Source organism: Scyliorhinus canicula, chromosome 11 (assembly GCF_902713615.1).
Source record: "Scyliorhinus canicula chromosome 11, sScyCan1.1, whole genome shotgun sequence".
Taxonomy (NCBI): Eukaryota; Metazoa; Chordata; class Chondrichthyes; order Carcharhiniformes; family Scyliorhinidae; genus Scyliorhinus; species Scyliorhinus canicula.
In genome coordinates, this window is record NC_052156.1 from 50,846,096 (window position 1) to 50,860,802 (window position 14,707).

The 14,707-nt window shown below is 46.3% G+C and overlaps 1 protein-coding gene across 3 annotated transcripts in view; it reads right to left on the minus strand.

Moving 5' to 3' along the window:
- adamts9 (ADAM metallopeptidase with thrombospondin type 1 motif, 9) overlaps positions 1-14,707 on the minus strand; it is a 404,749-nt gene that overhangs the window by 347,822 nt on the left and 42,220 nt on the right. For all 3 annotated transcript variants that reach the window (XM_038810570.1, XM_038810569.1, XM_038810571.1), the window contains 2 exons: positions 910-1,181; positions 45-128 (listed from right to left, as the gene is read on the minus strand). In XM_038810570.1, coding sequence (XP_038666498.1) covers positions 45-128; positions 910-1,181 — 356 coding nt within the window. The remainder of the gene's footprint in view (positions 1-44; positions 129-909; positions 1,182-14,707) is intronic.

Sequence of the window (14,707 nt, forward strand, 5' to 3'; positions counted from 1 at the left end):
TTTAGTTAAATTTTGAATTTACAAGTATCTAATTAAAACGTTACCTGCTCAGTATTTATAATAATTAGTTTCACAACTACGATATTTATAAGATTTCCAATACTTGGATCTTTATAGATAGTAGCCACCTGAAAAAATTGAAACTAAAATGTTAATAATAATAATAATCTTTATTGTCACAAATAGGCTTACATTAACACTGCAATGAAGTTACTGTGAAAAACTCCTAGTTGCCACATTCCGGCGCCTGTTCAGGTACACAGAGGGAGAATTCAGAATAAGCACATCGTTCGGGACTTGTGGGAGGAAATCGGGAGCACCCGGAGGAAACCAACGCAGACACAAGGAGAACATGTAGACTCCGCACAGGCGTGACCCCAAGCCGGGAATCGAATCTGGAACCCTGGTGTTGCGAAGCAACAGTGCTAACCATTGTGCTACCATGCAGGTAAAACTAAATGAAAATAAAAAGGGTGTACAGTTGAAGAGTGAAACTCTTCTGGTTTCTCTTTCCGGCTGCTTACAGACCTGCTGTGTTTTGCAGCATTTTCCAGTTTTATAAAATCTATTTTTAGAATGCCAGAATACAAGTTATACTTTAGAGTTTTTCAACTGGTACTGATTACATTTTAAATAGTAATTCCTACTGGACAACTTGAAGATGGTTGATCTTTTGAACAGTCTCAAACTCAATCAGACTTTGACATATTAAACAGGAGCTGCAAAACAGGCAATAAAATATACTATCCTATGATTTAGTACATCAGAGATCAATATGCTGAGCTAGTATCAAGGGCATCAACTTTTCTTTCAAAATGTGTACCTGTAAAATGAAGAACATAAGTAAAGCATTTAAGCAAACATCATTACAAATAATATTTTTAAGAAAGTGCTGACAGCAATACTTACAATAGACATTAACGTGAGAACATAATGTTGTAGATTTGTTCCATGATGTTCAACCATTCTGCTGTCTACAACAACCATAACCTCAACATACCGAGGGTATGACAGAAAACGTTTTGTTCGTTTGTGACTTGCTGTTCCAGTGGTATTGTTATCCATGCCAGCTAAATTGGGCATTGTAATACTATTTTTGAGTTTGCCCAGATCAGACAAAATATTGCTGGATAGTCCTTTATTCCATTTCCTGTTGTTTTTATTTTGGCTATGTTCATGACCTATGATCCAAAGAGTGGGAGAAAACAAAATCCTTTAAAAAATTTTCAAACTGATTTCATGTCATGTAGAACAATACAAAATATTACACTTCTTGTTATATTGATGTTAAATATGAGTGACCAACACGTTCAACACAGGGGAAACCAAAATATATTGGGTGCGATTTAACGAAATGGGAACATAGTCCCATTGCAAGCCCGTTTAGCCTCGTTCCTACCGGCGCTCACAGCATCAAGAAACACAATGCTATCGAACAGCACCCGGGTTAGATTGTGGCCTTCAGCAGGGAAATTGCGGTCAAGGTTGCACAGAGCGCCAATTCCTGCACTGAGGAGCTCCGCTCGCCGGAAACCCTCAGTGCAGCGAGAGATCGGGATGCCATTTTAAAATTATATCCCATTCTCATAGTGCCCCTGATGTGACCCTTGACCCCTCCCACCCCAACTCACTGTGAGGCAGTCCCTGGGCTTCCCCCGCACCCTCCAACACCCGCGCAGGGCACTCCCGGCCCGATCACCACCACGTCACAAATGACAGCTTAGCACCTAGCCAGTGCCAACCTGGTACCCTGGCAGTGCCACCTGAGCACCCTGGCAGTTCCAGGTTGACACCCAGATAGCATTGCCAGGGTGCCATCCTGCCCAAAGGGCATGCACCTGGGGGCCACTGATCTCCTGGGAGTCCACGAGTGCCATTCAGTCTGGTCCATATTTATGGAGACCAATACAGAACGGTGCTCGCCTGAGCTCTCCTGGGGGATAGATCCCAATGCCTCGGGTGCCTCAGGAATCTGCATATTACAGTGAGCCTAGCTATCCTGCTCTTTTCTGCAAATCATCCAAAAAGTGATGCCGCCCACAATGGGCAGGATTTCCATCACAACGCCTTGTGAGATCGCGTTGGATCACACGAGACATTGCAAGCCGGGTAAATCCCGCGAGTGGGGTCTCCCGGCTTCTATCGGCCACATTGCGCCCACGTTCTTTGATAAAAATATATTCAAGTATGTTTTAATAATCTTGAGCCTAATTGTCAGGTAGAAATTCAATAAATTATGTCCATATCTTTTTTTCCTATAATTTAGACTTTTCGTAATTTTTGTGTTTCAGTACTCAAGAACAAAACATTTTTTAATGCCTAATCAGTAGTGTCTTGGGTCCAACCATCTTCAGCTACTTCACCAAAGACCTTCCTTTCATCATAAGGTCAGAGGTGGGGATATTTGCTGTTGACTGTACAATGTTTAGCGCCATTCGCAATTCCTCAGATATTGAAGCAGTCCAAATGCAGCAAGACCTGGATAATATCCAGGCTTGCGTTGACAAAGTAACATTTGTGCCACACAAGTGCCAGGTAATCTCCAATGAAAGAGAATCTAACCATCGCCCCATGACATTCAACGGCATTACCTTTGCTGAAGTGGGCCTAGGTAGGATGCTCTTTCAGAGGTTTGGTGCAGGCTCGATGGACCGAATGCACTGTAGGGATTCTATGGATTGATATGTGTCTCTTACATCCCCTCCTTATCCAGGCCGGCTCTGCTTTGCATCACTATGATGATGCACGACACCTTCTGAGGAGTGGACTTGAGTGCTCCACCAGATCTGATGAGGTACATTATTTTCAGGATCCCAATAATGTACATATGTCAAAGCAACTGGTCACTTTCATATGCCACATTCTGCAGGATTTGGCACCATGGGAACTTGGGAGGACATCCATTGCCAGTGACAGTGAAAGTAACTGTAATGCCACAGTGGTAAAGTCGGGAATTTAGCATGAGCATCATTGTACCTTCTAACGCATAGGTGTCAGCAGCCACGTGGCCAACCCTCCAGTTTGTGTGGACCCTCAAGATGTCAAGGATCTGAGACCTAGTGAGGATATAAGAGTTCTAGATGCTTCTAGGGTATCTGCCGCAAACCTGCATAGTCACAGAGCAGCTGAACATTGAGCGAATGAAAGCCTTTGCAGTTGACACATTGGACTGCTATTGACAGGGAGATATTAGAGCCACATGATTGCAGCTGATGGTACCCCGCACGTATGGATACTGGGAATCTCAGTGCTGGGACTTGCTGATTCATTCGCCCAATCTCTGTCAAAGGTGACAAATTTGTGCGCCTTGGCAAAAATTATGTCTGTGACCTCCCTGGATGCATATATAGGTAGAGGCTTGTTTCGTCCCCAGTAAAGCTCTGGAAGAAGCCACCGTAGTCTATATCCCACCCCAGGCAGAAGTGAAGAAGGCGCTGGACGAACTGTACACAGTTATAAACAACTACGAAACAGAACACCCGGAGGCCTTGTTCATTGTTTCCGGGAGCCTTCAACAAGGCCAACCTCAAGAATGTACTACCAAAATTCCACCTGCACATCTCCTGTCCCACCAGGGGCGACAACACTCTTGACCACTGCTACTCAACAATCAAGGGCGTCTACCATTCCATCCCCCAACCGCACTTTGGGAAATCAGACCATAAGGCGGTGCTCCTTCTCCCGGCACACAGGCAGAAACTCAAGCGGCAGAATCCAGCTAAGAAGGTAGTGCAGTGCTGGTCCGAGGAAACAGAAGAGCTCCTACGAGACTGCTTGGAGACAGTGGACTGGTCCATATTTAAGAACTCAGCGACCAACTTAAATGAGTTTGCCACCACCGTCACAGACTTCATCAGCAAATGTGTGGACGACTGCGTGCCATAGAAAGAAGTACGTACGTTCCCCAACTGGAAACCATGGCTCAATTGCGAGATTGACTCGCTACTGAAGGACAGGTCTGAGGCGTTCAAGTCAGGCAACCATGACCGATACAAGAAATCCAGGTGTGACCTCCGCAAAGCCATCCGAGATGCCAAGAGACAATATCAGACCAAGCTAGAGTCACAGACTTGCATTACAGACTCCTGGTGGTTGTGGCAACGCCTAAATAACATAACGGGCTACAAAGCGAAGCCGAGCAGTATCTCCAACAGCGTCGCACCCCTCCCCGATGAACTCAATACATTCTATGCTTGGTTCGAGCAGGAAACCAACGATCCGCTGTTGAGTGCCCCAGCAGCCCATAACACAACCATACCCACCGTCAAAGCTTCCGAAGTCAGATCGGCTTTCCTGAAAGTAAACCCTCAGAAGGCGACGGGTCAGGACGGATCCCTGGTTGTGCACTCAGAGCCTGTGCAGGCCAGCTGGTAGAGGTGTTCACGGACATCTTTAACCTATCCCTACTCCGTTCCAAAGTTCCCACCTGCTTTGAGACGGCCACCATCATAACCGGTGCCAAAGAAAATCCAGGCAACATGCCTCAATGACTACCGTCCGGTGGCCCTGACTTCAGTCGTAATGAAGTGCTTCAAGAGGTTGGTCATAAAGCTCATCACCTCCATACTGCCAGAACGCCTTGATCCACTGCAATTCGCATACCACTGCAACTGGTCCACAGCAGACGTCATCTCCCTGGCCCTACACTCATCCCTAGAGCATCTCGACAACAAGGACTCCTACATCAAACTCTTTTTTATTGACTACAGCTCCGCCTTCAACACCATAATCCCAGTCAAGCTCATATCAAAGCTCTAACACCTAGGGCTTGGCTCCTCACTCTGCAACTGGATCCTCGACTTTTTAACTCAAAGACCACAAACAAAAAGAATAAACAACACCTCCTCCACATTAGTACTCAATACCGGGGCCCCGCAAGGCTGCGTTACTTAGCCCCCTACTATGCTCCCTGTACACACATGACTGTGTGGCAAAAGTACATGACTGCGTGGCAAAATTTGTTTCCAACACCATCTACAAGTTTGCTGGCAATACGCCCATAGTGGACTGGATATCGAGTAATGACGAGTCAGAATACAGGAGGGAGATTGAGAAAATAATAATAATAATATTACTTTCTACCTAGTGGAGTGGTGCAGCGACACCAATCTATCCCTCAATGCCAGCAAAACTAAAGAGTTGGTCGTTGACTTTAGAAAGCAAAGTACTATACACACTCCTGTCAGCATTAACGGGACTGAGGTGGAGATGTTTAGCAGTTTCAAATTCCTAGGGGTACAAATCTTCAAAAATCTGTCCTGGTCCACCCACATCAACGCTACCACCAAGAAAGCACAACAAGAAAGCACGACAGCTCCTATACTTTCACAGGAAAATAAGGAAATTCGGCATGTCCACATTAACTCTTACCAATTTTTACAGATGCACCATAGAAAGTATCCTTTCTGGCTGCATCACAGCATGGTATGGCAACCGCTCGACCCAGGACCGCAAGAAACTACAGAGAGTCATGAATACAGCCTTGTCCATCACACAAAACTGCCTCCCATCCATTGACTCCATCTACACCTCCCGCTGCCCAGGGAAAGCGGGCAGCATTATTCCCGTACCAGCCTCCCCGAACAGGAGCCGGAAAGTGGCGACTAGGGGCTTTTCACAGTAAATTCATTTGAAGCCTACTTGTGACAATAAGCGATTTTCATTTCATTTAATTTCATTTCAAAGACCCCTCCCACCCGGCTTACTCACTCTTCCAACTTCTTCCATTGGGCAGGAGATACAAAAGTCTGAGAACACGTATGAACAGACTCAAAAACAGCTTCTTCCCCATTGTTACCAGACTCGTAAACGACCCTCTTATGGACTGACCTCATAACACTACACCCCTGTATGCTTCACCTGATGCCAGTGTGATCTAGTTACATCGTGTACCTTGTGTTGCCCTATTATGTATTTTCTTTTATTTCCTTTTCTTCCCATGTACTTAATGATCTGTTGAGCTGCTCGCAGAAAAATACTTTTCACTGTACCTTTGTACACGTGATAATTATCAAATCCAATCCAATAAGCAATGATGCAGGCTGCAATAACACCAGGCTCCATCTTTCTGATGATCTCCTCACTACAGCATCGACGTGAGAGATACGAAGGTCAGCATTTGTCTCACAAGGGCCACTCTTGGTCAAGTCATCACCTGAGGCTGCGTCTCAAGGCCCCTTTATGGATTCCAGAGAGTCGTGGTCACCAAATGGATACCATGGGCGGGTTTCTCCACCGGCGGGATGCTCTGTTTTGCCAGCACCCGGTGGTTTCCCGACGGCATGGGGCTGCCCCACAATGGGAAACCCCATTGACTGGCCGGCATAACGGAGAATCCCGCTGTCGGGTCAGGGCAGAAATGTGGTGCGGCGGGGCGGAGAATCCAGCCTCTAGTGTCCAGTGAACATGAAGGTTCACCACAATCCCACCCAAAGTCTGCTCCGCACTCAATTACCAAGTGATAACAGCTTCAGCCATTCCACTACATCCTGAGCTCTCTTCTCAGGTGTCAGCATTATCGTAGCCTGCACTCCAAGGCTGCATGGTCTCATTGGACCAGAAGGGTAAATGTTTAATGCCTACATGCCAACAATGCTAGGGGTTCAGAGTGCTACCCACAGCGAGTGTTCCATGCCCACTTTTCCCAAGGGAATCCTGAACCTTACCCAGACACCCGGTGGTTCTGCTGCCCCGTAAAACTCATTTGAAGTCTGCACCTGAGAGATTAGAGATTAAAACTAGAGGAGCAATCATTGGCAGCCTCAGGAATTAGTGTTGTTTGGGTGCGCATAATAGCTTCACGAGCCGAACTTTCAGCTTGTCAATTGAGTTTATGCTGGTGTCAGCTACGGCAGAGCCTACATTTTTCAACATTTGGCTGCTTTGTTTCCCACCCCGCAACGCTCTGTAGTAATATGTTTGTGTGCAACCTTCCACGCTCTTCAGTCTGCGCTGCCTTGCTGCAGCTCTTGCCCCAGCACCACACTGAAAGTCAGCCACAAAGAAGCCATTGTGGACACCTGCTTGTGGCCACCCCCATGAATCCACAGCGCCACTTCCTTGTATTCCTATTGGGATTCCTCGTGAGCATTGTGATGAGCAGTGTGAACTCACCTCTGGGTTTTCCTCAGAGTTCAGGTCCCAGCTGCATGTCTTTTACAAGCAGCTGTAAATCACGCCATTCTCCATTCACACTCACATGGCATTTAAATTTGATAGGGGGTGGTGGAGGAGGGTTGACTTTGGACTGTGGCCACAATACTGAAATACAAATGCATGCTAATAATGTTCTCGATGTTTTTTGGTGGGAAACGTGGCCTGCTATTGACAGTGGAGGGGACAATTAGTTCCTGGTTTGACATCGCTGGGAAACGCGCTCAGCGTTTTCTGACAACTAACCACGTCTGTGCCGATTAGGCAAAGAAAACCATGGCCTATGGGTGCACCCTGGACACACGACTTAACTCTGTGAAAAGATATTTTTTATAAATTGAAATAACCAGAACAAAATAAAAGAAAAGTTAACAAATATTCAGTTTACAATTGCTGGATAGCAATTTTTGGAACTTGATAGCTGTTATTCTAGTAATTCTATCCCCCAGCTAGTTATCTGCCTGCAAAGACCATTTCCAAATGACTATACATTGTAGTATACTGTTGAAAGCCATAGAATGTTGATTATTCATTGGCAATGGGCATCCCTTACTGGACCATTATTTATTGCCATCCCTAATTGCCCTTGAACTGAGTGACTTGCTGGGCCATTTCACAGGGCATTTAAGAATCTACCACATTGCTGTGGGTCACGTAGGCCAACCGGATAAGGACTGCAAATATTTGCCTGACATTAAGTGAACCAGATTGGATTTTACAACAATCAAAATGTTTCATTGGTTTTAATTCCAGATTTTTATAAAAATCAAATTTCACCATCTGCCATGGTGGGATTTGAACCCCTGTCCCAAGACATTACCCTGGGTCTTTGGATTACTAATCCAATGATAATACCACTACAATACCTGTTACAAGCTCCACCAAGGTCAAAGGGTCCATCCGGTTCCCCGTGACCTCCACCGAATAGGAATGCGGCGGGGCATAACCCTAAACGAGGGGAGCCCATTGAGTATTAAACCCCGACCTGAGTGTAGGTCGGGACGGGAGACCCTTCGCGGAGTGGAGTAGTTAGATGTACGTATTTTAAAAACTTTATTTATGCATCCTACCCTTCGTTCCTGGTGATCAATCTGTGCGGATTCTATACTGGAGACAAGGATGGAACTTTTGGAGACGCAGTTAGTCAAGTTCCTTTTCTGTTAGTGAACCACGCTGCATGCCACGATGGGGGTCGCACCATCCGAATTACTAATGGACTGCCACCTCCGCACTTGGCTGAGTTTGGTGTTCCTGGACATTTGCAGGAAGGCCCGTCGCAGGCAAGACAGGTCCGAGGCGGACGTGATCAGGCATACACCCCTAAAACATTCCTCACCGGGTGTCTCAGTGCATGTCCAGAACTTTGGCAACGGCACCACATGGATTCCAGGTGTGGTACAGTCGCAGACCGGGCTGGTCTCATACAAAGTACGAGTGCAAGACCACGAGTTGAAGAAGCACATGGGCCACCTGCTCAGGCAGTGTCCCTGATCTGCCGCATTGTTCCTGGATACACAGGTTCCACTTATTCCCCCCTCCTCCGCTGCCACCAATGCCCCCGGCCCCATCGGTCATGGCTCTAGGACGCCGAGATGGCGGATGCGGACCCGTCTGTCTCTGACATGGCGATTCATCCACCGGCAGAGGCCACCGACCGGGTTCCCCATGCCAAACCCAGCTGCATGGCTCCACCCCAGTGATCCACGTTGATCCCTTGTCCCGTATACGCCTCCGGACCCCCCAGACAACAACTGAGCACCAATCCCAGGCAAGGAAAGCAAAGGGGCCCTTGTGCCAGTCCACAAATACAGATGTCACTCAGGACTTAGGGTGGGGAGTGTTACAACCGCCAAGAGGTTACAGGGTGCTAACTATCTGGTTCCCCGTAATCTCTACCGAGTACTAACTCCCTCGGTAATGTATCAGGGCTTCACCCTCAACTAGGGGAGCCCATTGAGCATAAAAAGCCTGACCTGAGTGTGCATCGCGGCGGGAGACCCTTTGGGGAATAGACTAGTTATATGTACGTATTAATAAAGCATTATTTTTGCATTCAACACTTCGTTCCTTGTGATCATTGTGTGGATTCTACACCACCTTTGCCCCCGCTATCAATATATCCCATACAGGAAAGCTACCCTTTGATTTCTTACATTCAATACATCCAGGCTTACATTATTTATCTCTTGAACCAGATTCTTTTACTTAAATGCCAGTTTTTCAGTAACAACTTGAGTGGTAGGCAGACACCATTTCCTAAACATGGATAGGAATCCGGTGTACAGGTCACCGTATACAATATGTAAATTAGGCACATGTTTGAAGAAAATTAAATGTATGCCCATTGGATAATTCTAGGTTTTGAATCTTGAAAAAATAGCAGGACAACACTGACACCCTGAGAAAAATAACATAAGCCATGGACTGCAGCGGACAAGTTGACCCAATGTGTAAGGCAACCCCATTCCTCGGCACAAAAAACATGTTTTTGTTTTACATATACGTGGCAAGTAACTTGACCCCTTTTCCAGCTACAAAATGCCATCTTCACATTCGTAATCAGTAACTAGTTTTCACCGCAGAAATGCATATTTTACATACCTGATACTGTGAGCATGACAAGTGATGAACAGAAACGGGTCCGCCAACCAAAAGACTGAAGTACAAAGCTGTTTTCAAGCTAAAAGTTGTAACATTTGCCAACTCATCGAATAATAGTGATTTAGCGAAAAAATTCTGTGTTAAAGAAAAGCTAGCGCAGAAACAAATATGCCCTGATGAAGGTGCCCAACGCCAAGTGCCCCATCAGAATTGGAATCAGTCTCTGGCCTAATCTTGAAAAGCATGTATCAGGATGGGTCAGTGAAAATCATTGGAATGGTTACATCTTCAACAGAAATGCAATTTGTATGTACGCACTTAAGTAGGCCAAACAGAACTCTTGAGTTCCAAAGATTTCAGTGGTGTAGCCACTTTGCAATTAGTTTAGTATTTCGACAGAAGACCAAGATTGATCAGAGATTACCAAAAGCCTTGTGGCCAAATTGACCAGTTTCCAGCATTTCATCATCAAAAAGCGGCAAAAATACAAGAATTCTTTAAGTCACATGGACATTATAAATTCATGGGCGTTTCATGTATGTTGTCAATGTGATTTAATGGGAGCTCATGTTTTTACTGCTATCTGATGTCTAGTCTTTCTTTTATTTAGTTAATTAACTTAAAAGTTACTGTTTGGGTTTAGAAGAAGGTGAGTTTTCAATCAGCTTTAAACAGAGGTTCTACTTGTAGCTACTTGCAGCTGGAACTTGTTAATCAATTAATAGGATTAGGCCAGTTTTCATAGGCTAGTCACACAGTATAACGATGAGCCAGATTACAGTGCTGACTTTGCGTGCACTGAGTGCTGAATTTGGGTGCATTTAAGTGCTACAGTGAGTGTTTGGTGACTGAGGGAGTTAGGTGAGGCGGGATCAAGGTGCTCCTTTCATTTCATTTCCTCAAAGAGCGAGAAGGGAGCCGGGAATTTACAGAGAGTGCAGCTGACTGGGAGCAGAGTCGGAGGGCGGAGTCCAGTTGGTTCACAGGGCAGCTACATTCTATAAAATCAGAGGGGATGGAGGCTATGGCAGTTGCATGCTCTTCCTGTAGGATGTGGGTAGTGAGGAATACCACCTCTGTCCCCGCTGACTACACCTGTGGGAAGTGCACCAAACTCCAGCTCCTCAGAGACCGTGTTAGGGAACTGGAGCTGGATGAACTTCGGATCATCTGGGAGACAGAGGGGGTGATAGAGAAGAGCTACAGGGAGGTAGCCACACCCAAGAGTAGCTGGGTTACAGTCAGGGGAAGGAAAACGAATGGGCAGACAGTGCAGGGATCCCTCGTGGCCGTTCCCCTTCAAAACAAGTATACCATTTTGGATGTTGTTTGGGGGGGGGGGGGTGACCTAGCGGCCAGGTCTCAGGCACTGAGTCTGGCTCTGTGGCTCAGAAGGGAAGGGGGGAGAATAGAAAAGCAATAGTGATAGGAGACTCAATGGTTAGGGGAATGGATAGGACATTCTGTGGTCGCGAGCAAGACTCCTGGAAGGTAAGTTGCCTCCCGGGTGCCAGTGCCAGGAATGTCTCGGATCGAGTCTACAGGATTCTTAAGGGGGAGGGGGAGCAGCCAGAAGTTGTGGTGAACATAGGCACCAACGACATAGCTAAGAAAAGGGATGAGGATTTAAAAAGTGATTTTAAGGAGTTTGGTTGGAAGTTAAAGAGCAGGAGAAGCAGAGTAGTGATTTCAGGATTGCTACCGGTGCCACGTGCAAGTGAGACAAGGAACAGAGAGCGAGTGCAGCTGAACACGTGGTTACAGGGCTGGTGCAGGAGGGAAGGCTTCAGATATGTGGATCATTGGGATCATCTGGGGAAGGTGGGACCTGTACATGAAGGGCAGATTGCACCTAAACTGCAGGAGCACCAATATCCTGGGTGGGAGGTTTGCTAGAGCTCTTCGGAAGGGTTTAAACTAGTTTGGCAGGGGGATGGGAACCAGAGCTATGGATCAGAGGATAGGGTAGCTGTTGAACGGGCAGAAATAGTATGCAGCAAGTCTGTGAGGAGGGATAGACAGTTGATGGGGCAAAGTTGCACTCAGTGGAATGGGTTAAAGTGTGTCTGTTTCAATGCAAGGAGTGTCAGGAATAAGGGAGATGAACTTAGAGCATGGATCAGTACTTGGAACTACGATGTTGTGGCCATTACGGAGACATGGATTTCACAGGGGCCGGAATGGTTGTTAGATGTTCCGGGGTTTAGATATTTCAGAAGAATAGGGAGGAAGGTAAAAGAGGAGGGGGAGTGGCACTGTTAATTAGGGAGTGCATCACAGCTGCAGAAAAGGAGGTAGCTGAGGAGGGTTTATCTACTGAGTCAGTATGGGTGGAAGTCGGAAACAAGAAAGGAGCAGTCACTTTATTGGGAGTTTTCTATAGACCCCCCAATAGCAGCAGAGAGATGGAGGAACAGATTGGGTGGCAGATCTTGGAAAAGTGCAGAAGTAATAGTTGTCATGGGTGACTTCAACTTCCCTAATATTGACTGGAACCTCCTTAGTGCAAATAATTTGGATGGAGCAGATTTTGTCAAATGTGTACAGGAAGGATTCCTGACTCAATATGCAGATAGGCCGACTAGGGGAGAGGCCATATTGGACTTGGTGCTCTGCAACGAACCAGGCCAGGTGTCAGATGTCTCGGTGGGAGAGCATTTTGGTGACAGTGACCACAACCCCTTGACCTTTACCAGAGGCATTGAGAGGGATAGGAACACACAGCATGGGATGGTATTTAATTGGGGGAGGGGAAATTATATTGCTATTTGACAGGAGCTGAGGAGCATAAAGTGGGAACAATTGTTCTTGGGGAAATGCACAACAGTAATGTGGGGATTGTTTAAGGAGCACTTGCTGCGAGTGCTGAATAGTTTTGTCCCACGAGACGAGGAAGGAATGGTAAGGTGAAGAAGCTTTGGATGAAAAGAGAAGTGGAACTTCTAGTCAAGAGGAAGAAGGAAGCTTACGTAAGGTTGAGGAAGCAAGGATCTGACTCGGCTCTAGAGGGTTACAAGGTAGCCAGGAAGGAACTCAAAAATGGACTGAGGAGAGCTAGAAGAGGCATGAAAAAGCCCTGGCGGGAAGGATTAGGGAAAACCCCAAGGCGTTCTACACATAAGTGAGAAATAAGAGGATAATCAGAGTGAGAGTAGGGCCGATCAGGGATAGTGGAGGGAACTTGTGCCTAGAGTCGGAGGAGATGGGGGAGGCCCAAAATGAATACTTTGCTTCAGTATTCACTGGAGAGAGGGACCTTGTTGCTCATGAGAACAGTGTGAACCAGGTTAATGGACTCTGACAGGTTGATATTAAGAAGGAGGATGTGCTGGAAATTTTGAAAAGCATCAGGATAGATAAGTCCCCTGGGCCTGACGGGATATACCCAAGGTTACTATGGGAAGCGAGTGAGGAGATTGCTGTGCCGTTGGTGATGATCTTTGCGTCCTCACTCTCTACTGGAGTAGTACTGGATGATTGGAGGGAGGCAAATGTTGTTCCCCTGTTCAAGAAAGGCAATAGGAAAATCCCAGGGAATTACAGACCCATCAGTCTTACGTCTGTGGTGAGCAAAATATTGGAAAGGATTCTGAGAGATAAGATTTATGATTATTTAGAAAAAGATAGTTTGATTAAAGATAGTCAGCATGGCTTTCTGGGCGGCATGTCATGCCTCACAAACCTCATTGAATTCTTTAAGGATGTGACGAGACACACTGCTGAAGGTCGGGCAGTGAATGTAGTATATATGGATTTCAGTAAGGCATTTGATAAGGTTCCCATGGTAGGCTCATTCAGAAAGTTAGGGGGCATGGGATACAGGGAAATTTGGCTGTCTGGATACAGAATTGCCTGGCTGAAAGAAGACATTGAGTGGTAGTGGATGGAAAGTATTCCGCCTGGAGGTCAGTGACCAGTGGTGTCCCACAGGATCTGTTCAGGGACCTCTGCTCTTTGTCGTTTTTATAAATGATATGGATGAGGAAGTGGGAGGGTGGGTTAGTAAGTTTGCCGATGACACGAAGGTTGGGGGAGTTGTAGTTAATGTTGTGGGTTGTTGCAGGTTACAACAGGACATTGACAGGATGTAGAGTTGGGCTGAGAAGTGGCAGATGGAGTTCAACCTTGATAAATGTGAAGTGATTCATTTTGAAAGGTCGAATTTGAATGCTGAATACAGGGTTAAAGGCAGGATTCTTGGAAGTGTGGAGGAATAGAGGGATCTTGGGGTCCACACACATAGATCCCTCAAAGTTGCCACCCAGGTTGATAGGTTTGTTAAGAAGGTGTATAGTGTGTTGGCTTTCATTAAAAGGGGGATTGTGTTTAAGAGCCGAGAGGTTTTGCTGCAGCTTTATAAAACTCTAGTTAGACCAATCTTGGATATTGTGTCCAGTTCTGGTCGCCTCATTATAGGAAGGATGTGGATGCTTTGGAGAGGATACAGAGGAGATTTACCAGGATGCTGCCTGGACTGGAGGGCATGTCTTATGAAGAAAGGTTGAGGGAGCTCGGGCTTTTCTCCCTGGAGCGAAGAAGGCAGAGAGGTGACTTGATAGAGGTGTACAAGGTGATGAGAGGCATGGATAGCCAGAGATTGTTCCCCAAGAAAATGGCTGTCACGAGAGGACATAATTTTAAGGTGATTAGAGAAAGGTATAGGGGAGATGTCAGAGGTAGGTTCTTTACACAGAGAGTGGTGGGTGTGTGGAATGCACTGCCAGCAGAGGTGGTGGAATCAGAGTCATTAGGGACATTTAAGCGACTCTTAGGCACATGGACAGCAGTAAATTGAAGGGGTGTAGGTTCGGTTGATCTTAGATTAGGATAAATGGTCGGCACAACATCGTGGGCTGAAGGGCCTGTACTGTGCTGTACTGTTCTATGTTCTATGTTCTTTGCAAATGCCCAATAAAGGCTCATCTGTCACTGGCACAAAATACCTGCCATAGAC